Consider the following 27473-nt stretch of genomic DNA (forward strand, 5'->3'; position numbering starts at 1 on the left):
GGTAAATCTGAATAATTTTCAATATATATATTCTTCTTCAGTTACACCATTGTGACTGAATATATAGTGGAGCTGTATACGTAAGTTGCAGAACCTATGTATATGTTAAGCAAAATGTCTGTGATTCTATATCAATTTCTACAATTTAATGCTGCACTTAGATTTTTCCTTCCTACATAAGAGATAAAAAGCCCCTACAATTTTGTAGAAAACAAGAGATTGTCTATTATCCTCAAGGGACACACACAGCATTTCTTCTTGAAATTAAACTGTCTAACTGATGTAGAATAACTTCCTTTATTTGTGTTAAAGAGAGGCTGTTGAGAACATACTGTTAAGAAAATTGTTTAAAAACAAAACAGAACACCACCACTGCCAATAAAGGTCTAGTATTCAGATTTTGAGAGCAACAGCATGGAACTATTTTGCTCATTCAACTATGTTTTATATATTGAAACACCTGCTGTACATCATTAAGGGAGAAACACTGTTTCAAAATCTGATAAAAGATAAGCCATGTATAAAAAAATGTAAATTTTTACCTCTGATGTCAGCTGTACAAATGTCAACTTATTTTTTTTTACCAACCTGTATGTATTATTCCCCCAACTAAACACAAATTGTGATAATACTTATACAAATAAATACCATAACTATTACTTAAAGTAATGGTTGGTAAATGGTAAAGCAGGGCTGATGTTTAGGTTGCTAAGTGCCCATTAATAACATGCTCAGAACTCCCAAATAACAAGACCCTCAGCAAAAACTTCCAAAAAATAGAAGACTAACATTCTCTCCTGAAAATGAAAGCTCTGCCAGCAGAAATTTAGAAGGTCTGGCCAATGCTTTTTCTCTTAACATATTTTAAAATGTCTTTCTGTGCTTTTTCATTGTTTTTAATAAATATCCTACTTTGTATATTTTTCAGTTAAGAAAAATAAGTTATTGACTTTCTTTATATATACACAGACATAAATAAAATCACTGTGATGGAAACACATACAAGGCTAAACAATGGGCCATCTTCCAAACCCAAGCTAATAGGGTAAAAAAAGAATTCAAGACTGTAGAACATCTGAACTCTGAAACATGACACTTAGAAAAGGATCTTTACTTCAGAGATACTCAGTGACTACAGGAGAGCTCAACACTGCTCACACTACAGCTTCATTTATTTTCAAAGGAGTCCCTTTTCCTATAAAATATTCCATCTGCCACATATATGTATACATATATATATAATCATGTAAATGCCCTCTAAATTACCTATGATTTAGTTATAGAAATGTTTTAAAGCTGTAGCTTAGCTTTCTGAAATTACTATCAGTATTTTAGGAGTTCAAAAGGATTTGCTGTTTACTGTAACTACTTTGTGTTATGAAGCTCAAATTCAGGCTCTTTCTGAAAGCACCTCTAAGAAAGGAAGGATACATACCCCAAGAAGAACAAACCTATTGTAGGACATTTACTGCAAAGCCTGAACTGAGGCTTACTTCCTGAAAGGTCAGAGTCTCCACGATGTCTTATCTGCATTTTAACCAATACTCAAAGCCACCTCTGAACTAAATTACACAGCACTCACGAAGATACTAAAGCTGCAGTACTGAAATAAGGCATCAAATTCCAGAACATTTAACATTAAATACATTTCATGCTTAAAGATATTTTAAGAATAGAAAGTGTGGCATAAGCTGAACTAATTGAAATTGGAAGAAATCCAACTAAATATATTTTTCTTCAATTAGTAAATCTAGCAGGCATCATTAAATGAAAACATCTAAATTTAAACTATACACTCAGCAAATTTATAAAAAAAATTACAGCACAATATTAGGAAAAACTCCAAAAGGCAAGGAATTAAATATAAAATAAAAAAAAAGTTTTACACCTTGTTTTCTTATATAAACAAGTAGAGTTTTGCTTCTTGAAAAGTAGGATCTACATTCCCTTTTGCCTTCTAACAAATTCTAATTTTAAAAAAGTAAGAAATGCACTTTTACATGTAAAACAGAAAAAGAATGTCTGCTTGACTTATGCAAGTTATATGAAATGTCTTTAATGAGTTCATTATTTTAATAGCACTTGGGTGTGTTTCTAAGTTTCTCATTCTGATATTTATTAAAATAATTTATTTTTTTTTTAGCACTACTTTGTCTTTCAGTGAAACAAAGACCTAAAAAGTTTGAATGAATCCACTTTGTGTGTATTCCAATTTCTATGTTTCCTAGAAAATCTTCAATCCTTTCTAATGTGGAAGGGCAACCATGTTTCTCTAATGGATAAAACCATCCAATTTCACACAAAGTAAGTTTAGAAGAGCTACTAAAGCCAAATACTGATCTTTTCAACAGGAAACTTATGGCAATTAATTTAGAGAAGTAATTTGGAAAGCTACCAAACACAGAGGAACAGCAACCCCTAGGACTGGTAAGAGCTTTCTACATGTGGTCAATCACAAAAAGCGCCTCTGTTCTTACTGAAGTCCACAAGAGCATTCCTGTGTTTTCTAGCACAACCCAAATCTGCATCATAGTTTTTTTGTTTAATTTTATTCTATCTACAGTCTCTTCACTCACAAATACCTACAATATTATTTTTCACTAGCAAACACCTCTTTAATTGTAGTTAAATGAGTAAGAGATTTCATACAGCTTCTTACAGTAGCATCTATGGAACACACTATACAAAACAAAAATCCTAGAAAATATTTGTTCGGAAAATTCAAAGAATGCAGCAATATCCTTTAGTGCACAGTGAACATAGCATTAGTGTTTTCAAAGTGAATACTACAGTATTTACTCAGCATATAAATATCTCTGTTGCTATCTACTTTTCTGTTACTCGTGAATCACTGGAAAAATCACAATGGACAAAATATTAAAATATTTGTGATCAACATGATTGTACAGGTATTGCTGAGTGATATTTCAAATACTTTAAAATATGTCAAAACAGTAGATTATAAGTGGAAGCTATATAAAAAACACTATCCAGATCAGGTACAACAAATCCACTATGAAAATTATTTTATATTTCTGCATACTATAAATATTGTCACCAGTTTTACAGAACTATTAATAAATCTTCACCTTTATGCAAAAAATTTGTGCATGAGATTAATGAACTTTCTCCTCATTCCTCTATCAAGATTTGCATGCTGCTTTAAAACTATGTATGTTTTTTAAAGAATAGCATACCAGACAGAGGGAAACACGTCTACCTTGGAAAATGTCTTTCTTATGGCTACTGAGTAGTTATTCCAGCATGTAAAAGAACTACTTCTTTTTGTAGTCAGATAATGTTAAGCCACGCACATTAGAAATATACAACTTTTCTCCAACCTTCCTCAGTTTTACTCAAGTACAAAAAAGGATCATAACTTCTTATAGTTATGACAAAAGAAGTGCAAATTAAATGAAAATAAACTATCTAAACACACATCAATAAAAGCACATTGAGAAGGATGAAAAGTTACATTGATTTTATTGCTGATTTTCTTTCAGCCCCAAGGGGATTAAAGAGCTAACAAGGGTCAGGTCAAAAAGTTCATTTAAAATCAGTGATTTCAGTAGCCTGAAGTTAAAAATGTAAGTCATCAGAAAAGAGATGGCAAGTTCCTTTTCAGAAAGGATCTTGAACTTTACACAGATACGAAAATCTTATAAGATTATTAAAAGGTAAGAAAAGAACATAGAAAATACACACTAGCTTACCCAGTCCAAAAATCAGATGCTTGAGACATTTTGGCTCTCTCTCATTTGTATACACAGAAGTCAATATAAAATAACAATTGAAAACAAAGCATTTTAAAGCAAAATGTGGCAATTCAGTAGCCAATGTCTACACAACCCTCTATGTGCTGATGGTGAGGCAGGTGACTGGGGAAAGTAAACCTTACCAGCTGTGCCACACTGAAGTCAATTGTCTTTCAAACTTCAAACACCTCTCTTGCTGAAGCTGTAAACAACCAGATGCTCATTCCTGTAATGTTATCAACAGTGACTTCAGTGAGCAAGGCTCTTGGCTTAGAAAAGGAAATGGTGGGGATAGGGAAGGAGATTTACAAAGACTGGGTGTGTCTCAACAAGTGTGAATTTAACAATGCTTCTCATCAGGCAAATTAAACATCTTACAATACTCCCTTTAGGTGTTCTGTTACTAGGTGGAACACATTTAGCAACAAGTTTATTAACTGAGGATCAGGTTCCTCTGTGTTTCCTTCCTGCTCATTCCTTTTCCACTCGCACTTACATACGCAGCATGCAGCTGCAGTGTACAGTCAAGAATAAGGGGTTTAAAATATAAGTGCTAGGAATAGAAGTTCCACTCTGAATCATTTCCAGCCCTAACACTTCTGAGTCTACAATAATTTAGTTAGAGCTGCAGGAGCACTAATCATACTGAATTTATGTGTTGTTCTTTACGTGAAACTGCTTCAATTTAAAGGCTGAGGGCATGACTGCTATTCACTTTCCACCTACACCTATACACCCCCACACATTCTGTTCCATTTACAGGTTAATTTCCCAAAGTACCTTGGAGCACACATTAGCAGCCCTTAAAATGTGTCTACATTACTGAGGTGCATGGTGGGATTAATGTTCAAATTCTGGAGTAATTTGAAGAAGAAGGTCAAGAAATTAAGCCCCCTTTCTCAAAACAGTTTCTTTTAAAACTGGTATTATATTAGCTTTTGCACAGATGTCAGATTTAATGTGCAGTCTATATGTGTGTCTTGACATATGCGTGCTTATATATACACATACTAAATAATCTGCATTGTGTCTGGTACTATTGTGTTCTAGTGGAAGTAAAAGTGAAAGGGAGGTAGAGGGGGAAGAGAGCAACAATTAAAACTTGGTTCTCTTGTTTATGAGTAAGATGCACATCTAACTCACAAACCAGAGGTTTTAACTGGAAACTTAAAAAACAGAGTGCTCTGTAGTCTGTCAATTCTCACATAAGCTGGGAGTCTCAGGGGCCTCAGTGGTAGCCATTGAACCTGACCTCCACCCAGGCAGGGTCATTTTAAATTGTCTCTTGGCACATACACAAGAAAGGAAGGCAGAGGTAATTTGCTTTTGTCAGGATTCTGCTTTCTTGTCATCTGGGGAAAATGTAATCTAAATAAAGCGGCAGATACAGAAGGCACCAGAACTTTTTTTTTTTTTCAACTGAAGAGTAGATGTGCAAATGCTAGCAGTGGGAGCAGAAAGAGGAAATAAGATGAAGAGGGGGAAGAGGGGCTGTAGGAAGTAAAGGAAAAAAAAAACAGCATAGAAGGAAGAGGACCAGAGACGGGAAAGGGGCAACACCACCAGTAGCAAAACAAGTTCAAAATGCCCTACAGGCCTATATCCATCTTCCCTGTGAATATCCTATGAAGCAGTGGTCCTTGCAGCATTTTACTCATTTCCCATAGACTGTGGAACTAAAAACACTTTATATCACAAGATGGAACTGTTTTCTGTAATCCCTCCTATAGCTTCAGTATGAGAGCAGGCCCTCTTAGAAGCAGCGTACCACTCCACCACTCCACAGGGTTTAAATTCCTGTCACCTTTATTGACATCCAGCATTCTCTGTGGATACTGAACTTATCCTTCCTTATTTGCTCTCCCTCTCTACCTTTCATTTGTGCCCTACAGATGGAATTGAGATGTGCAGAGAAAAAGCTGGATTGAACAGTTAAGGACAGGCATGTTTCACTCTTCATTTCTGTCAGAGAAGGAAGGATGAGGAAATTCTTTCTGGAATGAATGGAGCAATTCATACCTTTCAGAGCTGTTGTTTCAACTTGCACATATGTCTGAAGTCATATTCATGCCCGTTTTGTACTCTCACTCATTTCAGTATATCTGACTTTGAAGAATGTATCATTTCACACCCTTCTGAAAAGTCTTCCATTTAAAGGTCAGTTTCTTGTAAGTGCTGCATAATCCCCTTGGTTACTTGACTGTCTTAAAATCTGGCATGGTTACCACAGGTGGTGAGTAGAATTATTGATCCAAATTAGAGGTCACAAGTCAAGAATTCCCACTAGTCAAGAATTCTCAATTCATTCATTTTTCTTAAAAAAACCCAGCATTCCTTAACATTGACCAATTGTCCCAATGTTTCCTTTGTGCACACATACAGAAATAAAACTGTGACCAAAGAGTCTCAGTTGCTCAGTTTTTAGCAAACGAAAGCCACCAAGTGTCTCTTTGGCATTCAGAGTTCAGATGCTTTCAAAAATTTCAGTTCCACGCATGAAGCAAATCAAATGCTCAAGACTTCAGGGAGCTATTGACCCTGTGAGTACGTCTAAATGCCTTCTATTGCTATACAAAGCCTGGCAAACCCTTTTTCTTAAGAGGAGGGAGTGAAGAGTCCTTCTTTTTGCACTTACTGAATCCTCAGAAATTAATTAAAGGTAGTTAATTTTGAAAATTAAGAAAAAAAATTGAAAAGAAAAGGTGAAACACAGCTCCAAAACTGTTCAAAAAGGATAAGGGCAAGAAACAGGGTAGATAGGTCAATGGAAACCTGCTCTAGGCTCTGGTGGAGCCTTGGTTTATTAGGATTAGAGCAGCAAAAAAGGCTTGAAAAAAATATATGCTTATATCTACTGTGCAACAGCAGTGCTATATGTAAGCAACTGCAGAGTACTAAGTATCTGCCATACATGCTGCTTAAATACCAATGACTAGTGGAACAGAAAGGGTGTATACACTGAAAATGGCAGCAGGAGAGTTTGGGCAAAAATGGAGTGGCTCATCTTAACAAAACTACTGTACTTCACACAACTGTACTTCACTTGCTAGACTGAGAAAATTGGTGTCTAAGAATATGTCTTCTAAGCTGCTCCAGCTTATATCTCCACAAATTCATTTTAAAGCAGACATCAGTGCACATACAGTGAGTGAATGGAAAGGTCTGCAGGTGTTTTTGTCCAAGTAATGCACCTTAGGGTTACATTTTCCATGTGCTGGAAGCTGTAATACTATCAAGCAATCAGTGAGTAAATTAAGGTATTTTTCAGTGAAATTCTATCATTACTGTTTTGTCATTTCCCTTCATTTCTCAAGGGTTGACATTTTTCAGCACAGAGAAACTATTCATCTAATTCTCTAAGTAACTTCAAAAATAAACCACATACATTTTTACAAAAAACACTGCATTAGTGAATTAAAGCAAATTTACTATGGAATATGTGTGGAAACACATTCAACTTCCATTACAATAACAAAGGTGTTTGTTATATCTGTGTTTTATAGCTGATTGCCAGATGAACTCACATATGACACAGCAGAATACTTTAGAAATGTCTGCTCCAAAAGTGTTTATATAGTTACATACTTGCATATAACATTCAGCCTAAATTCAGCCTAAATTATAATAATAAACAGAACACAAACTCTGATAAAAAAAATACATAAAACAGTAATTAGAAGAGCAACAATGTAATTTGATTAACTAATTGCTACAGATAGAAAAACAAATTGTAATTCTGGCAATTCAAAGAACAACCGTTCTTTGAACTTTATCTTCTTGTTCAGATGTTGCCCATAGGGGAAAAAAAAGACAACTTCCAAAATTAACCAAAAGCAACAAGCTATCAAGTACCTGATCTATGGATGGCAGAAGAGTCTTCTCACACAGTACTAGAGTACATCAGACAGTTCCATACTAAATGAAGTCCAAGTAATAAGTCAGCATGAACCAACTTTTAAACTAAAACTATGCATCAATAATGTAAAAGCTGGTCAAAAGGCCAGGTCAAAAGGTAAGTTATGGCCTTTCAGGGGCTCAAAATATATAGCAAGAGTGGCTTTGTCTGAACTATCACAATCCATTTGTTATAGGAAGGTAAAAGAAGAGTTCCAAAAGTTAATCAGGGACAGTTGCACCATAATTATTCAAAAATGTGTGGATATGCTACTGAAACTCTATTTCTTGGATGGAATGAAAAGGGGAGACACCTGACTTAATGCTTCTAAACCAGAAGTATGCTTCATCCCCAGAAGTATGAGGTGCTGTCAAAGCTACCTTTGGGAAAGTTTACATAGATTAGATTTTTCTTTCATTACATAAATTTATCGTCCTCTCCATTAAACAGAAAAGCACTCCACAGGTCCTTCTCAAACAGAATGAGGAAAATAACTAAGCTATTTTAATCTATCAGATAAAAGTTTTTTTTGATTTATCTCTTTTAAAACATAATTAAGTATTTAAAAGGATAATTCCCAAACAGAAAACTAAACACATAGCCTTTTGATTTCAAAAGGAATGGCCCAGGGAGAATTTGTGGCACAGAGTACTACAATACAGAATCAGCAGTAAGGGAGAAGAGCAAGTGGATTCAGAAACACTCATTGAAAACTTTAAAATCCCACAGCAAAAGTAAATGGTGCTCCAAACATTTTTTCCAGGTGCTACATTCATCCAGGAAAGCAGAAAGCACTGGTTTGATAAAATTCAAGTTAATGTTAAAAAGAAGTTTAAATGGTTTCTGAAAACTTAAATCTGTGGTCTGGCTTCTTTAGTTCACACTATAGTCTGTGTGCAAAAGGCAGACTATTTATCAGTAAGCTTTTGCAATACCTATTATAAAAACTAGACTATCTCAAAACAGTAAAACAAAATTTTCACATGCTGAGGGTTTCTTATACATTACTCTTTGCATTAACAGATTAAATGTAGATTCTTCCCTTTTAATTAACTTACCGGGTTGATAATATGTCAATAAGTTCTTTTCTGTTCTGGACTCTGAGTGTATTGGTTTTGTATCTGGAATCTTTACTAACTTCAGGCAAATTCAGGATCTAAGTAAAAATAAAAATAAGTAAGAAATGTGTTTGACAGATTATATATATATGTATGTATATATATATATATATGTATATGTATATATATATATAAAACAAAATAATTAATGATTTTTTTAAAAATCACCAATTTCCAATAATCAATACTTATCATCAGTCATCTAATACAGAGAAATTTAAAATTAATTATTACTCCTTTTTGTAAAAAGCTTCTCGGTTGATGTTACATAACAAGTAGAGAAAAAGAGAGAAATCAGAAGATCAAAATCTTAGTTAACAGATTTCAGGATTAGCCAGGATAAATTCTTACTGTAGAACACTAAAAAAGTAAGTTATTAACATGGGGATGGATAGATCTGTGGGATTATTCTGCACTAACTTATATGTCACAGAATAAGAAATATGTCTGTATGTCATATGCTAGACGGAGAAAAGATATGCCTAGGATTATTTCTTTCAATTTCAGTAATCTCTGTCAAAAAGATAAAAAAAAAGAAAAGAGAAGGCAAAAAAGTCTTTTTCTATTGAAACATCATTGGTCTTCTTTATTATTTTTTTTTTCTGGAAGAATTAATATAGAAAAGTGGTGGTATAGCCTCTGAGAAAGGAGAAATACATCTTCAATGCATAACTTCCACCTGTCACATTAGAACTTTAAACAACATGTGAAGACAATGTATATTATACTATAAATGGAATTTAAAATGGAATTAAATATGCAGAAGGAGTCTTAGAATTTTGTACAGGCACTCATTAGAAAAAGCAGCTGTGTGGAAAATCAATATAATTTACCTATTTGTGCCACAATGACTTTCTATAGAACATAAATAAACACAATTAAATGTGTGTTCTAGAAATACACCATTTACATCAGCTACAGAGAAACACAGCATAGAATCTTATATAGAGACAGTCACATATTCTTCGTGTATTTTTACTCACTAGCTCACAATAAAGCTCATTTTTTCTTATTATGAGTCCTGTAGTAATTCTAAACATGCTACATTTTTATAGAGCTATTTCTAAGATGGATTTAAAAATACAGAGTCACAAACCTGAAGTTCCTGTAGCCCATCATTCTATCTCTGCCTGTTGTCTGATGCTTAGGAAGAGTTTAAGAACAGGACCACTATGTATAACTTCCTTAATATTCATCCAAACTCCAGTCCTCTTTTTTTTAGGACATTTCTGAGCTGAATGTGTTTTCTACATATTTACCAATCATCAATGGATTTATGTTTTATTAACATGTTCACTCGCTCCTTGAATCCATATGCCTGTGTATTACCCCATGGAAGTGATAAGTAAGTTGGTGTCAATCTCTCTGATATTTGCTTCAAACATAATATTCTACTAATTCCTCTGACATTGGTTTAGACCAAGGCCACAATCATTTAATGACTCTTGATTTTGCTGGAGTGAATAAGGATACAGCTTTCTTTACAGGTAAATAGCTGTTAATGACATAAAACCATTGGCAGAACAGATATTCTTTCAACAGATATTTATATATATTAAAAACAGATAGTCATTTTGACATAATTTTCACCTAGAGTAACAAACTAAGCATGGAAACAAGGTATCTGTAAGTTGTGCTAGAACAATGGTGATGTTACAAAACTTTTCTGCAGATTTTTTTTGCAAGGTAACATAAAATATCAATCTAGAATCTTCCATCAATACTTAATTCACAGCATATTTGCTTTTCTTTCTGCATTTATATAATGTAGTTTATGGAAATCACAACATATCATAATTTAGCATTAGAAAATAGATACATTTTTCTATCTAGCAGTTTATCAATACTATTGGTACACCTTAAAATTATTTTCTTTTTTTAATACTGCTCATTTGGAATTACAAATCACTGCTTTAGTGGGAAAAAAACCTGTAAGGTTGTTCAAATTAAATGATAGTGAATACTTGTGTGAGCTTTAAAAACCAAGAAATTAATCAGAAAACTATGGTTTCATTTGATGAGTTATATGCAAAATGATCATATGGAGTTGCTCATTCTGCTATTTTAATTAATGTTACTGATTTCAGCTTTAACTTAATGTCCATCTGGTGTTAAGCTGCATGTCTATATATGTTCTTCTCAATTTTTTTTTGTGACTAACAAATGCACACTTGAGAAGTTATTCATTAATGTACCATTCATCTTTCTGCATCATGTTACCAATGTTATTTTCTTTATTTCACTGTGAACATTTAGAATTAAAATGGTGCTCTCTGTTTGAGGCCTTGTTCAAGCTCTACATGCACACTCAGTGCTTACACTTGGTGTTTTGTGTCCTGCAACACTAGCAAATCTGTTTAAAATCTCCCTTGCTTAGTATTCCTAGTCAGACCAAATCAGCCACAGGTCAGGATGTGCTGTTGTTACACTAGACCACAATTAAATGCATTTCAGACGGCAGTGTTACAAAGTTTTACTGCAATTATCCAAGTCCTCAAAAAGCTACAGTTGTTGTCATTGATTTTGAAAATGTCACAGTGAATTATTCCAGATTTTTCTTTCTGATTGTCTGAAAAGATACAGTCCAAGCAGAACATTTGCAATTGTTTACCGCTTGAGGCAGCAGTTACATCTCTAGAGTATGTGTCTTCAGGGCAACAGCTTCCATACAGCCTATATTTTCAGCACCAGCCCAGCTCAGAAAGATTCTCTAATAGCAATTCCAGCGTTTCAATTAGTTGTCTCTGTATTTACTAAAGTTCACTAGGGTGTTGCAGACCTTCCTGTAATAAAGTTCTTTACCCTTATTGGCTTTCGCCACACAGTGTTTTAAGTTCCAAATCACCTTTGACTTAGCACAGAGTGTATCTCTAATGGGTATTCATTCCAGCATTTTACTGACTTCCTCATAATTTTATTTTTGGGCAATGTAATAGCCCAAATCCATATCTATAATATCCTGATAAGGGTAAAAAGTGTTCTTTTTAGAAATAAAGATGACAACTAGTGTATAGAAAAATCTAACAATTACTCAAAACTTGAACTATTTTTTCTGCTTTATTAATCCCTTTGAAATGTAAGCAAACATCATTTTTCCATACTTTGTACCTCTTATTTTCAATTCTTGGAACACCAGAACACATTTATCAGGATTGAAAAAAAAAAAAAAAACAAAATAAAACAAAACCAGCCTGCAGACCAGGGCTAATATTAATCTCACTTAATATTTATCCTATACGTTCTGGGGTAACACAAATCATTGAAATCTTGCTTCATCTTCTGGGGTTCCATTCATTCTTTAATGATTACAGAGAGAATATGTAGCAACAAGGCACACCATAATTCTCTCAGACGCACCCTAAAGTCAAGTAAAGTGCATGGTCTAAAGATTTAGTGCCTGCTTGCTCACATCAAGATGTCAGAACCTACTGAGATGGATCTTCAGCTCTTTCGATTATAAAGGACCAAGAAGACATTCACAGCTATGTCCTGGGACACTCTGGAAAGATTTCCTTTATGGGATAATAAGTCTTTGGTAAAACTGAATTGTGCCAGGAAGACATTTATTCAGCTATTAGCCTTCATTCATATTAAGATAACGATGACTGTAGTGGTCAGACACCTTTATGAAGAAAACCTACTGAGCAAATTTTGAAGAGGTTAAGAGCCAATTCAAAGTGAAAGCAGAACCCCTCCACATAGCGAGGTGAGGATACATACCCCAAAGTGTATTAAAAGAGAATCAAAACAGCACTGTCCTTTTACTACCTATTCCAGTTATTAGTGGTGAACTTCCACAGGAATGTGAAATATCTGACATGAACAAATGGAGGAAAATAATGCTTAGTTTCCTGAGTGTCATTAATATATGTTAAATATCAAAGTTTCTAGAAAAATAAAAACACAACGGCCAAAAAAGCTAGAATTGTAATTTTTTAAAATGTTGTCTAATGCTATATGCAAAAATTCTCTTGTTCCATTTTACATGTTACTGGGGTCTTTTATTTGGAATGTTGATATATTGCATTTAGAACAATTTTTTTTTTAAGATTGTTCTTTAACATCAAACTCTGCACCACTCCAAAATCTGCCGAGAGTCCTGTACCCTTTTCTTTCTAAGAAGTCCACAAGTTTCTCAGTGAGCACAGATCAGCACATGCTAGGTGCTCTAAAGGACAATGTATTAGGTAAATATTTAAGTAGATGTAGATGTAGATTCAATCAGACTTCAAAAGGATCGCAGTACCTACAAGTTTTATAAAGAACTGGTGTGTTCTGAATTCAGGGCCAAAGCAGCTGCAGGGTTAGAATTTATACTCACCACATATTTCCATACAGAAAAAAAAAAAAAAAAAAAAAAAGCATTTTACTTTTCCTAGTGACAATGGAAACTATTACACATTTATGTAATCTTGCCTAACACACCTTGCACACAGTGGCAAACTGATGATCATTTCCAGCTCCCACCACAATGTAGCCATCCTTGGTCTTAAATGCCTGGAAGAACAAAGACAGGTGATAAGCTGTAACTAAACTAGAAAATATTAGCACACCTTTGAAGTGAAACTTTGTAAATAATGTTCAAATTACTTCCTTAAACATTTCCATTCGGACCAAATCTTTTGTTCTATAAAAGTGGCTCAAAACCATCAATTCACAAAGATGGATGAGGCCCTTTTTGAATTTTTTTCTAGAGCTGAGACGTTATCTTTGTTAATAGTATATTTGCTAAACTATTCGTCATGAGCCACCCTTAATGTGTCCCATATTCACAGGACTAAGGATTACCATGATGTTTACTTGCCAGGAAGTATTTATTCACCTTCACTCTTAGCCTGACTCAGAGCAGACAGCTGCACTGAAATGTCGCAGATCCTGACCAAACACACCAAAAAAATAATTGCCAAATAGTAAATACAAATAAGGAACTCCCATGGGAATGAAAGGGATAGACTGCATCTTTACAGCTCTTCAGCTGGAGATAAGGCTATCTCCTTAGTCAGTAGTCTCACAATAGATCTCATGGAGGAAATGGGACTTCTTTTCCAAAAAAAAAAAAAAAATAATCAGCATCTCAATTTTCTTAGTGAGAATGAAAACTATTACACATTTCTGTACTCTTGCCTAATACACCTTTAAAGATGTAATTTTTACTCTTGACTTAATTACAGTGGTCTTAGTGGCACGTTTCATGGTGAATGCAACATTGAACTGGGTAGGACATAACAGTTTTCATTTCAGGCTAAACCATGTCACTTAGATTTTCACTGGAAAAAAGAAAGTCTGTAATTGGCAACATCCTCAATTTTTTCCATTGTGTTAGGGCATGTTCTAGGACTGCATAATGCAATTCTTCTTTTCTCCACACCTCTCTCTTATACAAAAGTATATAACTGCAGTTTCAGTCGTACATAGTGTCAGCCCAATTTTTGGAAACATTTAGGAAAAATTCCTTCATCATTAATTTGACTTCAATGGAAGATGCCAGCATAGGCTGGTGCACTAATGGTGGCAAGATCTTGCAATTTGCTCTTGCAGAGAGCAAAACACACATCTTCCATTCCTAGAAAACTGTTTGGTTTTTTTTGGTTTTTTTTTTTTTTGGTTTGGTTTTTTTGTTTTGTTTTGGTTTGGGTTTTTTTGAGCTATCATGTCCTCATTTAAATGTATGAATTTTCACAAATGTAAGTACTGGAATGGAAACACTATAGAATTCTTCTCATGCCACTGTGGCTTATTCTTCATCACAGAGAGCAGTACGCTATCTTAACTTACGGTCTATCATATAAGTACAAATACATTCACCAAGACTCTTTTACCATGTGGTATAGTCAAAGTTTTAAAATTGTATGTGGACAATCATGTCCTCTGAAGTGTAGACAACTGCACATCATAGTTAAAATATCACCTGTTTGTTCTTTCTATGTTTCATTTCATGGTAAATAGTATTGTCCAGTCATAGGTTTAGCAATTAATTTTTCACACATTTAATTAAGTAGTTTAGTCTAAGATAGCAAGCAAAGATAAAACTCAGCAAATTAGCCCAAGCATTTAAGAAAGTACCACTGACTTGGCCCCAGTATAGTAGAAGTTCAGTAACATACATAATATAAAGGTGCTACATACTCATGCTGAGAAAAGTAGTAAGCACAGAAAAAGATTGGAGAAAAGAATACAAAAAAAGATTTGTATGTGAACACATAAACATTTCTTAGCTAAATCTGTTCATAAAGACCTCAGTCTAAAAAAATAATGGCAGACCCTGATAAAAGAATATAAGAGACTCTCCCTCCCAGTAAATGGCCTTTAGTGGGAATAATAATGAATTAAAACTCTCTGTATAAACTTACTACCTTTAGTTACAGGCAAAATCTGTTTTCTGAACACCCTGCCCAAATCTTGATTTGCCTTTGCTGGTGTTCAGAGTACTAAAACCAGCGTCATGCAAGTCACACAAATTATTAGTCAAACTGTATGTATCAGTGTGCATATATAACACAGAATAATTTTTATTGGTGCAACCACCTACTACTTCCTATAAACACAGATCACAATTCATTTGTACGTTTGTTTAAACATCTAGTCTAGATGCCTGCTACAGCTTACAAATTATATGTCATATGTACATATCCCCTCCTCAGCACTCCAAAATGTACTTATATTGGTAGTATGGACAAATCTTAGAGAGTTTATTATTTATCAGCAACTTCTGTTGAGACACACATATCTGTTAGAAGGCTGCAATCACACAATAGCTGCATACCACTGTGAAGCATGCATCTGTACTCACTGGCTGCTCATGCAGCAGGGGAAGTCACTATAAATGTAAGGGCCTGGTTATTAGCATGTGTGCTTCAGTTGCTTTGTGGAATGTGTGGGAAAACTGATTATTCTTAATTGCACTGTATGTCAAAAAAAGCTAAAATAACAACCATGTCATCCTTACACAACAAAAATGGTATCATAATAAATGCAGCAGTGTCTTTTTCCATGAAGCTTAACTCAAATGTCTTCAGCTGCTATTTTAAACTTCCCATTACAAAACAGCTGATTATTTGCCAGTCATTGCTGCTGATAAAGCAGAGCCTTCCAAATGTTACTAGCACAATATTGATGCCAACATTTAAGAGTGACAATGGTTTTATTCATCACCCGTAAATGTACACACACTACAGGTTACCACAGGTTACCATCTGGTCACAGAAAGCTTCACAATCTTATTATACAAAAGAGAGTAAGGGCAAAGTGCAGACAGATTTTAATGAGATTTTGTTTTGATAAACTGCTGTCCATCACATCTAATCATTTCACATTAGCGTAATAAAAGGCTCTACACATACAAGGCAAAAGTCCTTCTTCCCTTCCCTTTTTTTCTGAAGAATGAGGTCTTCTGATAAGATTCTTCAGAGTACAATCATGTGTTAACCCGCTACTCCTATGAGGGATCCTGAGGAATAGCACATCATTTTTGTGAAGACAAGAAACAAATACCAAGCAAAAAATTATTTGACATCTTATTCATGGAAAAGGCAGAGAAAAATTGTGAGCACTCAAAGGTGTAGCTTTTTCAATGTGGTGCAAAAACTTGAGGGTTTCCAAGAAAATAATCTGTAAATTCCCATTGAATTATATCTAGAACATTGCATGTTCAAAGGCAGATCTCAAGGTCAAGTGTGTATGCATCACAACCTCACACTGTCAAATGGATGTTCCAGGACCTTATTAAGACTCAGCACTTTTCTAGCTTTGATCCTAGAACACAGTATATTCCTGAGATACTTTGCATATTAAAATACTTTAATTTCCCTAAACACGTGGCATATAAACTCTATCCACCTTCAGGAATGTTTATGTGGTTTACAAGTATTCTCCAAATCCAAATATGTTACATAGACTATACAATAAAGATGCAGGCCAAATTTAACCTAAGTTATTTCCAGAGCAAGCAGAGTTGCTGAGATAGTGAGGCTAAAAGAGCCTTTTTTCCACTGCTCTAAGTAAATAGCTTTTCAAAGTTTGCCAGCTTTGAAGGCATTAATGAAAGACCAATAATCTTTGTATTTATTTCCTGCTTTATGAATTTAAATCTATATGTTCTATTGCAATCATCAATCATACATAAACATCTCTGCATGTGTTTCAATTTGCATGTTGATTTCACACAAAAAAAAAAATATAAGGGACCAGTAAATTCCAATAAAATTAAACTAAATTAGTCATAAATAAATAAATAGAATAAAATTCCAATAAAATTAAGAGAAGTCCAAGTCAGTTTTTGAGTCCAAAACATGGCAATCGAAACAGCTAGAACATTTGCAGTTGTGTATGGCAATGGTCCCCTTCATCAGGTATTTATATACATTCATAAGATCTCCTTGAGCCTCCTCTCTGACCCTTTAGGCTACACAGTCCCAGATCTCTCCTCATATGAAAGATGCTTCTAGCCCTTAATTATTTCCTTGGCCCTTCACTGGACCTGATTCAGTATGAGCATATCCTTGTCCCCAAAACCCCAGAATTAGACCCTGTTGTAGACCCATAACTGGATTGAGTGGTTATTCATCCTCAGTGGTGCTGACAAGAAGGAAGGATCACCTCTTTTAACCTGTTGACAATTTTCCCACTAATACAGATGAGAATTGTCTCTTTGGCACAGAGACATATATTACTGGCTCGTGTTCCATTTTCTGTTCACCAAGATCTCCATGTCTTTTTGTGCAAAGCTGCTTTCCAGCAGGTCAGTCTCAGTCTGTACTGATGCATGGGATTATTTCCTATCATGTGCAGGACTTCATACTATGTTTAATTCGGTTAGGTTCTTGATGGCCTGACTCTCCAGCCTGTCACAGTCCCTCTGAATGGCAGCACAATCACCTTCTTGGTAGTATGTATCTTGGTGGATCATGTATCATCCACTTGTCTCCATTTTGCACATTCCACAGATTTTGGAGACCAGAGACTAACAGAACAAAGCATTGGGTTTTTCAAATTGTAGAATTATTCCCTATTTAGGAGAGGTTAAAAGGAGATACTAATTATCTTAAAAATTATTTTTGTTGCCAGTTGGCCTGTTTACTGATAATGGCTGCCAATGGTTGAAATATTTGAAAGTTTTCAGACCTCCCCTTGGCAGAACATTTGTACTACATCAGATATGGTAAAAATTATGTATTACTATATTTATGAATTTTCTTATCTCATGTTCCAGTGTGAATAAAAATTAGGATCTGTAGAGATACTTAAAATCCCTTTTCATTCAGAATACCTGATGTTAAATACCCTTGGATTTGAAGTATCTTTCAAGACAGTGCTGCCTTTTGAATCATAAACTTGAATAGCAGCATCCGTAAAAGCATCCAGCTATGAATCATGAGGGGAAAAATGAAGGTTATGGAATAGTTAGTATGTAGTGGTGACTTCTGGAACAGGACTTAAAGGAACTTAAAGTTTTGCTTGCATTCCAACTGCTCTGGGTCTTACAGAGCAAGAGGCTGATTGCTGCAACTGGCATCATCAAACAGCTTGATTTTGGAATAATGGTATCCTTGTATAATGCCTAGATGCAGTATTTCTGTAAGTTAAGTGTTTGTCAGCACACCAGGCAGCTCTCTCTGATGGCATTACAGCAGAACACTCCTCTGAGCTCCCTCCCAAGGCTGACATAGGAGCAAGTAGCTTCATATGGAGGCTGAATGAAACTTTGGGACCAGGTGGGATCAGTGCAGAACAAAGACACTTTCTCGTGAAGTCTAAAACATAACACCAGGAAAAGCCAAGCCAGTATTTTCAAACAAAGCTTTGAGACATACTTTTAACACTTTTTTAAGAGATTGCTTCTGAAGTGCCACTCCTTCCTCTCCCCTCCATTTTTTCATTTACGGAATCATTGAGACACTAGGTGACCATACACAGGTCTTTGTTTGCAAGCTTGAAGTACTTTCCTGGAATTCATGGGTGTGGTCAAACAGAAGAGCTGGTCTCTTGTAGGCTTGGAACCACAAAGTTTTATATTTGTCTTTAATTAGACCTTGAAGTTTTCCAGTGCAATATTCAATGTAATGTAAAGGTCATTTAAGAACAAGCATATCTAATCTTAATGCAGATTAAAGGCTACAATTAAGAAGGTGATGTATTTGGGATTTGACTGACCTGTACAGGCCCCCTTGTCCTTCAAATGAAATGTATCTACAGTATATGTGGATTTTTCTCTCTCCAAACCAACCTAATGAACTACATTGTAGGAGATTCTCAGTTTTGCTTCAGATCCAGAATCACTACATTCCTTCCAGATGGAATAAACTTTGCACGTAATTTCTCTACCTTTACACGTTAGTTTGAATAAAACATCAGCTGTACCACAGAACCATGGAGGAGTCACATTCTTTTTTCTTTCAAGGGAACGGCACAATCCTCTCATAACAACTTAATATTTAATTACTCTAACAAATGGGAACAAGACCAAGAAGTTTGGTCACTGGTAGTTCTGAGCAATACATATAAACCTTAAAGACCACACACTTTGAAACTATTTGCCTACTTTGCACTCTCTTCCAGTGAAAGCAAACAGTAAAAAAAAAAAAATGTAAATTTCATGGACTGGATTAATGAATGCTGAATGTTCTCACCGAGCAAACTGAAGAAGAGCATTCCACACAAAGATTTCACTTTTCCTCTCTGATCTTTTCAACCTACACTACTTGTGTCTCGCTTCCCTACCATGTTGCAGGACATGCTACCTTGCAATTTTGCAGCTGTCAGTCTACCAGACAGATTAGCATTAACAATATCTGCAAAAATTCCCTTGCCAAAAAAAAAAAAAAAGTTTGACTGGATGCCATGAGCTAGCTCCTAGGAAAGGTGTTTATGGCAAGAGTGGGAATGATTACTTTGGTCCCTGAGATGAGGCAGAACACCAACACTGATGTCAATGAAGGCACACCACAGACTACCAACCAGGCATATAATTCACTTCTACAGAACCTACAACTCATTAGACAATTTTGCTGATCAGCCTTCAAGTTCCATATATGGGTGAATCTAGAAAAAAGTGATATTGTCTAACTGATCCACAAGAAAAGCTGATTAACCACTAAAAGTGCTCTGACTGCACCTTCCTGAAAGGGGCAGCAATGTTTACACAAAACCACAGCACCAAACATATATATAGTTCTCAATATAGTGTATTACTCTCAACACTCCTTCAGGAAACAGAAGAGCTTAGAACTGCTCTCCAGACCATGTCATGCTTTTATCCAGTTCTTGCCTAATATGAGAATTATAAACTGCTAGAAACAGACTGAATCCAAGGCTTCTCCAATCCCAGCTCACTGTCCTAAGAAACAGGTTGGAGATAGGATCTTTCTCTCACTTACTCTTCATCTGGCCATATGATATTTGCACTGTTCATTTCCCAGTTGATTAGATGTAACACATAAGTCTGTAATCTGAAAGTACCAGTTGGGCAAACTATTTATCAAATAGACTTTTACAGTTCTTACTTCATATTCAATAGTAATAGAATGTTAACGCTGGATTTCATACCCTCATACTTTCAAACAAGGCTTTTCTCCAGACTATCTCAAAGAACATGTGCTACCAAGGAAATGAAACCATTTTCTTAATTTTCTAATGCAATATACATTTAGCCTCACCACCCAAAAAGACATTTAAAAACTCCTGGAAGAACAGGAAACAGCTTTAAAGTGGGAAACTTGTCACTTTCCCAAACTTCTAAAATTTTAAATACCTAAACTATACCTCAATTAAAAATAAATTCTCTGGTACTGTAAACTGGCATTTAAACTGTTTCTTTCTGTTGAAAAATATCAGGCATAGAATCACATTCTCCATTGCCACATTAGTTTTCCATTAGTTTTTCAACAATGAAATTATACACACACAGACGCACACACAAAATAAATAAACTTTAATCACAGTATCACACTGGAGCCAGTGTAATTAATGTTGTGTCAGCATTTCCATTTAAGCCACTATTTTCAAGAGGTTTATAGCACAGCCATAAAAATTCAGTTAGGTTGAAATTAAGTAAACAAGGTCTTATACAGCAAGCAACATTTAAGTATATACAGACAGCAGCCAGTTACTACTTATATGGGAATTAAAATAGACGCTTGCTGATTTTAAAGGGCACTGCAGAGCCAGCTTTTAAACAATATTTTTCTCAACATTTATAATGTCTCAAAAGCCTGAATCCAAGCTATGTTTCCTTATTCTTTTTTCTTTCTCACACAATAGTTCACACAATTTCTTTCAATTTTGTGATGGTAAGCATTGTATTTTTGTTCCACTTTCAAAGTAAAAGAATGCAATGAAAGTATTTCTTTTGAAAAACAACATACATGACCACAGTTTGATCCTGATACAGGCCTCCGGCTTTAGCGATGCAGAAATGACAAATATTTCTTACATCTTCCAATAATCATAAGCGATAGCTGTTTGGAAGATCTGAGTACTCAAATATGAGGGTTTAAAAAATGCTATTTTGAATGTAATTCTAAATGAGGTCTCATTTCTGTTTTTAGTAGAACTCGTCAGAGCAGGAGTTATGTCACTATTTCTGTCTGTTCTCCCTCTACTCTTTGAAATTAAGTGTTGTAGCGGTACAGTTTCTGAAGGTGAGTTCTATAATACTGACCACCTATTTAGTGACTCATACTGAGTCAGAGACCATACTGAGTCCTACAGTCAGTCTGGGATTTCAAGCTGCAGATTACCAGTGCAGGTAAACTAGAACGCAGACTGGGTAGGCAGCGCTATGAACTTAAAGGTCGCAATAATTTAGTGTCCTGCTATAAAGAAGGCTCTTCAGAAAACTGAGTTAAATAATTTGTTTCTCAAGAACAAGTCAACAGAGAAGAGCAAGGAAAAAAGTTAGCAATGATGCTGGTGAAAATCAGAAAAAACAACAATGGTGACACAATTACAGGGGTGCAAAATTGGCCAGGTCTCACACTTTGACACTTCCATAACTTAAAATAAACAACAGTGCTGTTTGAAAACTGTTGTGCTGCTGCAGAGAGCAAAACTCCAATCCATTCTACTAATGTGCTTTTGCCTATTTTACTCATCTTTCTCAATAAATATATCTGTCAAATATTATGTGATCCTATCTACTCCTCATAAACAAAGCACAGTGAACGAAGGATGGATTTCAAATATTTCAACCTTAAGTGTTCAGTATCCTTGGTTTGTGGTTTCAAGTCAGACTCATTAAGGTTTATTGCATGCAGTCTGTTTTAGTTTAAAACACTAATTTATCTCTAATCAAGGATTTAAATATTGAACTGGCCAGACATCTAGGATGCGCATTATTTGAAGTTCTGAATGTATGCAAAAAATCCATTGCCGGGCCAGTGAGATCTACTTAAAAAAAAATAGAAAAATAACATTTGATGAGTGGAATGCTTAATTATGTCTAAAAAAAGGCCAGAAACCCACTTCCTCTTAATTTTCCTGTAAAGTTCTATTAGGTTTCCTTAAAACTACAAAACTTAAACTTCTGTTTTCTTCAGTATTTTTGTAACCATGTCATTTAGTCTGAAAAATATTGAAATTTAATATCACATTATTGGAATTAAAATTCTATTTTCCTAAAATTTAGCATTATTTAAATTTTTAAATTCTTAAAATAACTACAATTAGAAATCAAAATATTATGCCTTTTTTCAACATCCTATTTTCCTGGCCAATATTTAACCAATTTTCATTCTATTACTTAATTTGTCAAATTACCTACCGACAAAGAACTGCAGAATCTGTGTAGTGGAAGCTACTATATTAGTTTTTATCACAGATCTTCATGTCTACAGCTTGAAAATTACTTTTGTATAACAAACATAATTATTCCTTATGAAAGAACATATTCTGGAGAATCAACACAGTATAAGTGTGCTTCTATTATCACACCCTAAAATCTACATCTACCTTTATACAAAATCTCTTTGCAACCCCTGTAGCCCCAAAATCTGATGGACATTGGTATGCTAGTAAAACTGTGAAAAGACAATAGGAGGAGACAAAAGGAGAAGTCAAAAATTCCAATTTTCAAAATTGATCCCATATTTTTCCCCTTCAGATTTGAAAGGAAAAAACCTTTAAATTTTCACTCACAAGCACTCATGTTTTCTCTTTAACAAACTCTTCATTCTTATGAATTGTTACATTTAGTTAGCATAAGTTTCCTTATGCTACCATAATTTTTTCTTTAATTTTTTTTTTTCTGGATGGCTGAGGGGCAGCTTGTTTCTCATACATGACAGTATGAACACCCAAAGGACAATCCTGATTCAATAATGAGAGATTCATAGGAGACTGGGCTTACTTAGGGCAGGATTCTGACTCTGAAGACCACCTAGTACCATCGAGTTTCAATTTCTTGGCATGACCAGCAAATTTACTTTTACTGTCAATCTAAATGCTTACTTTTTATTTTCCTAAAGGAAAGCCCAATTGTAAACCAAAGTGGTGAATTCAAAGGTTAAGGACTATATGTACCTCTGCCAAACACTGTTACTTCAGGAAAAGCACAAAATTACTGCTTTTTTTTCCACTGATAATTGCCATAAACTGTTTCAGTTATGAAAGTGTTACATTTTATACAGCAAATTTTGCACCCCTGTTACTTATTGATGTTTCTGCTGATTTTCATCAGCATCAGTCCTAATTTGATTCCTTGCTCTTCTCTGTTGACTGGCTGTCAGGAAACTCACAAATTCTTATTCCACTCAGGTTTTTGAAGAACCTTCTTTATAGCAGGACAGAACACTGTAACAGCATCACTGCACCTCAAGCAACTGACAAGTGAGCATGAACACACACTGCTTTTGCTGGAGTCACTAGCAAAAACCACCATTATTTCACACATTTTCATAAAAGATAGTTGAGAGAAAGTAACCCAAAGCAAATATACACAGCATAAAATTAAATTAGTTTAATTAATTAGTCACATGTAGCCAAATAAGTTTAACACTATCCAGCTACTGCAATCCAAACACCACAGTAAAGTCACGTTACAGTCTACGTGCAAACAGAAAAGATCTCCTGTAAGAGAGAACATCTCTTGAAGAGTGAATGAGTCTTGCACAGAAATGTTCCCAGCTGCCAAGGGCCCCAGTCTGGCTACAGCAAAGGGATGGTGCCAGCAAGTCTGGAGGAGGAGCCTGGCACCTGACCTTCATCATGCTTTCTCCTCCCTCTGTTGCATCGGCGAAGTCAAAGGGCTGGTCTCCTAATGATCCAGATGGCCGCCTGGTGACACTGGGCTTGGCATCAAATGGGCAGCAGGAAGCCAGGCACACAGACCTGCCATTGTACTGGGAAGGACTAAAATGGGCTGCTGGCAGAAGCTTGGCCTGCTCTTGCACCCCTGATGACAGCCTGAAGCGCTGTCTGCCCACTGTTCCCTGGAATTGACTCTGAAATGACCTTTCACACAAAAACGGTTCTTCTCACTATGTGGAGCTGCGTTTTTATATTTTATTATATTTTCATTCTGTAATGGTTTGTTCCAATGTATCCCCAATTCCCTTTAGTTCGGCCCTACTTTTCCCACCTTCCCTCATATGTCAGTCACCCCTAAAACTGCTTACTCATTCCCCTGTTCCCTCCCAGGTGCCTTGCCCATCATTCGGTGTCACTTCCCCTATATCTGGAAGCTTCCATCCAGGGCGCTGAGTGATTAGATAAGAACCTGGGGTCCCTCCCCTGCTCCTCCCTCATTGTATCACTCATATATCACTCCCCGCAAGAGCCATTCATTAATATCTCCCTATTGGAGATCCGGACCATCCCTCCCCATATATAAACTGTCACAGGCATGTTACCGGTGCTCATACTGGTTGGCTGTATTCATTTCCTGCTGGACCCATCTGGATCACAATAAACTTTGGAGTTTAGCCCCTAGTGAGAGTCTCCCCTTCGTTAACGCCAGCAGTATCTGCGGCATCCTCAGAACCCAAATATCAGAAATGCCTCCGCCAAAATCAAGGTGGAAGCGGCATCAGACGCCCGAGCCAATAGCAGGGGTTTTAATGAAGAGTAAATGAGAGAGAAAGACATAAAGAGAGAGAGAAAAAGAGCGGCAGATGAAGTAGAAAACCTCCGTGCTCTGTGGATCCCAGTGGCATCCCGTTGATGCTGTCCATGAGGCCTTCTTGGAGGCTAGGGTCCCCCAAAAACCTAGAGTTGAGTGGATTGATAGACATTTGGGCCAGGTGGGAACACCCAGGTACCTCCCATGGCAGGGGCCAAGTTTGACAGAGTTTCTTGCAGCAGACTCTGGGTCTGCTGCATCACTTTGCATTACGCGCAAAGAAATGTGAGCTTGAGAGATGGAAAGAAATAGGAAAGCAGTCTCAGAGAGAGATCAGGAGAGCAGAAGGTAATCAGGTCAAGAACTGGATGATCCTTAAGGCCCTTGCCAAGCAAAACCATTCCATGATTCTAGATGATGAGTGGATGTGTATTTTAATTTGATATGACCATAATTATTATTATTATCATTATTTTATTTATTCACTACTACTACTATTTCAACTTCTTCTTTGTCTTCTTCTTCTTCTCTTTCCTAGACTTAGTGAGACTATTATTTACTACGACTATTACAATTTCTTCTAATTTTTCTAGTTCTTCTAATTCTAATTCCTCTAATTCTTCTTCTAATTCTTGTTCTTCTTATTCTATTTATTTCCTACCGCTACTTTTATTTCTTCTTTACTATTACTACTTCTTAATCTTCTAATTATCATCCTTATCCTAGTCTTTTTTTGTTTTTCTTTGGGTTTTTTGGGGTTTTTATGGGGTTTTTTTGTTGGGTTTTTTTTGTTTGATTTTTTTGTTTCTTCCTATTACTCTATCTTAAAGCCAATATTCATTTGTTTTTGAAGAGCTGGGTGTGTCAGAGTTGTGCAGTGTGCTGTGGGGTCTAGGGACCAATACCTCCTGTCTGTTACCATTCTTATTCTAAAACTGACATCTAATTTAAGAGTTATATTTGGATATTGACCTTTTGGGGGAGAAATTGACTACAAGTGCCTTTGGTGTTTAGAGTCAAGAATCCAACAGATGCAGAAGAAAAACTGCCATAATTTCAGTGAGGAATATGACTCTAAACACAAACTGTGATAAAAAAGTTATGATAATACTTAGGAGACCAATTTGTTTTCCTGCCCCAGCAGTCATTTAGATGGAAATAAAATAGAAGCTCTAGAACTGCTTATTTCTTGGTACGGACAGAGTCATATTTGGCCTGTCGCCAGGTTATGGGCACAAACCTACACCTAATGCCCTCCCTCAGATATGTCAGTAAGCTAGTATGGTTCTAAACTGAGCAAACACATAGGAATATTATTTTCAATTAAGTTGGTTGACCATGCCATTTTGCCTCAGTTGGCCAAGTCATAGCAACAGCATGTAATTATATACTGCTAAGAACACAAAAAAAAATTTCTGCTGACAGGTGTCACATTTTGCTCTTTTTTTGAGGCAGGGTGGCTGAGAATTGCTTGTCCATTAAAAAACTAAACTTAGTGGCTCCACATGTGAGGCAGAAATAAAATAAGCTGCTAGCAAATTTTAAAATAATAGAAGAGATGGGATCTCCAGATTATCTCTCCATCACACATTCTTCCCCAATACCCCCATTCAGTGTCCTTTTATCTGGATAACCTCAACTTGACTAACAGGCAAGTATTATCCTTTCTAGATGAAGGTTGGGCAAAATTGCGGCTTCAACAGAACTCTCACACTTTTTATTTAAAAACAGATGTAATTTCAGAGAAATCAACATTTTTCAGCCCTCTGGCTTTGAAGAAGTTGCTGAAATATATAATTACACACTGCAGGCATCAGCAAATAACTGGCCAAAACCAAGTAACAGTAAAGCAGCAGTAAAGCATCACAGCAAATACAGGTGTTGAAGGTATACCCTTTATCTTTATTCCTGTCTTATGCACAGGCACACAAAGCTCTTTACAAAGGTCTAAGAGCATGTCCCCCACACTGGAGAAGAAGCCATGCCAGATCTGCAAGAAGATACAGAAGGATTCTGCAACTACTCATCATATGGGGAATCAACTGTCTTCATATCTACACAAGAAACCTTGAAAAACTTGCTGCTGCCTTCTAAAGGCAATGAGCTACTCTTGAAATGCTTTTTCCCTACATGTCATGCCCTGAATTATTTGCTCTTCCTAAAATGAGTGTTGCATTCATGCTAACAGATGGAAAACATCATCATTTAAACTTGTATCCATGCCTTGCTACTGGCTTTTACAAAATCCATGAACGTAGTTTAATTAGTTAAGTTAAAAACATTTTTGTATAGTAGCCTGTGGACGAAAAGTTTTCCCACATTACACTGAAGAAAACTCATACAGTGATGTCTCTTAGGAAAGTATCTGTAGAGCTTTATGCACTTAGCCCAGTACCAGTGTAGACATAGGACTGTGGTCTCACATGCATGTTGATTTACAAGTAGGTGCTTCACAGTAAAAGCACGTTATAGTAACTATGCCAAAAAAATACAAAACCAAACCACCAAACCACCACCACCCTCCAAAAAAGAACCAAAACAAAATCGACAGAGAGAGCAGCTGAGAAAGATATTCCATAACATGCAGGTCTGTCACAACAACAGAAAGAATAATACTCTAATATAAATGAAAGCGATTGCATCAGAAAATCAGA

General features: G+C 35.7%; 1 protein-coding gene across 19 annotated transcripts in view; it reads right to left on the bottom strand.

Moving 5' to 3' along the window:
* The window catches only part of SUGCT (succinyl-CoA:glutarate-CoA transferase), a 323214-nt gene that overhangs the window by 189929 nt on the left and 105812 nt on the right, over positions 1-27473 (bottom strand). For 14 of the 19 annotated variants that reach the window (XR_012054643.1, XR_012054642.1, XM_072925952.1 and 11 more), the window contains 2 exons: positions 13194-13265; positions 8709-8806 (listed from right to left, as the gene is read on the bottom strand). The exons of 3 other annotated variants lie outside the window; for them this stretch is intronic. Coding sequence is in view for 14 of the 16 variants with exons in the window: in XM_072925952.1 (XP_072782053.1) it covers positions 8709-8806; positions 13194-13265 (170 nt within the window). In the remaining 2 variants the exon portion in view is untranslated. The remainder of the gene's footprint in view (positions 1-8708; positions 8807-13193; positions 13266-27473) is intronic. 2 more of the 19 variants (XM_072925951.1, XM_072925944.1) reach the window with 1 other exon arrangement.

The sequence above is a fragment of the Taeniopygia guttata genome, chromosome 2, assembly GCF_048771995.1.
Source record: "Taeniopygia guttata chromosome 2, bTaeGut7.mat, whole genome shotgun sequence".
Lineage (NCBI taxonomy): Eukaryota > Metazoa > Chordata > Aves > Passeriformes > Estrildidae > Taeniopygia > Taeniopygia guttata.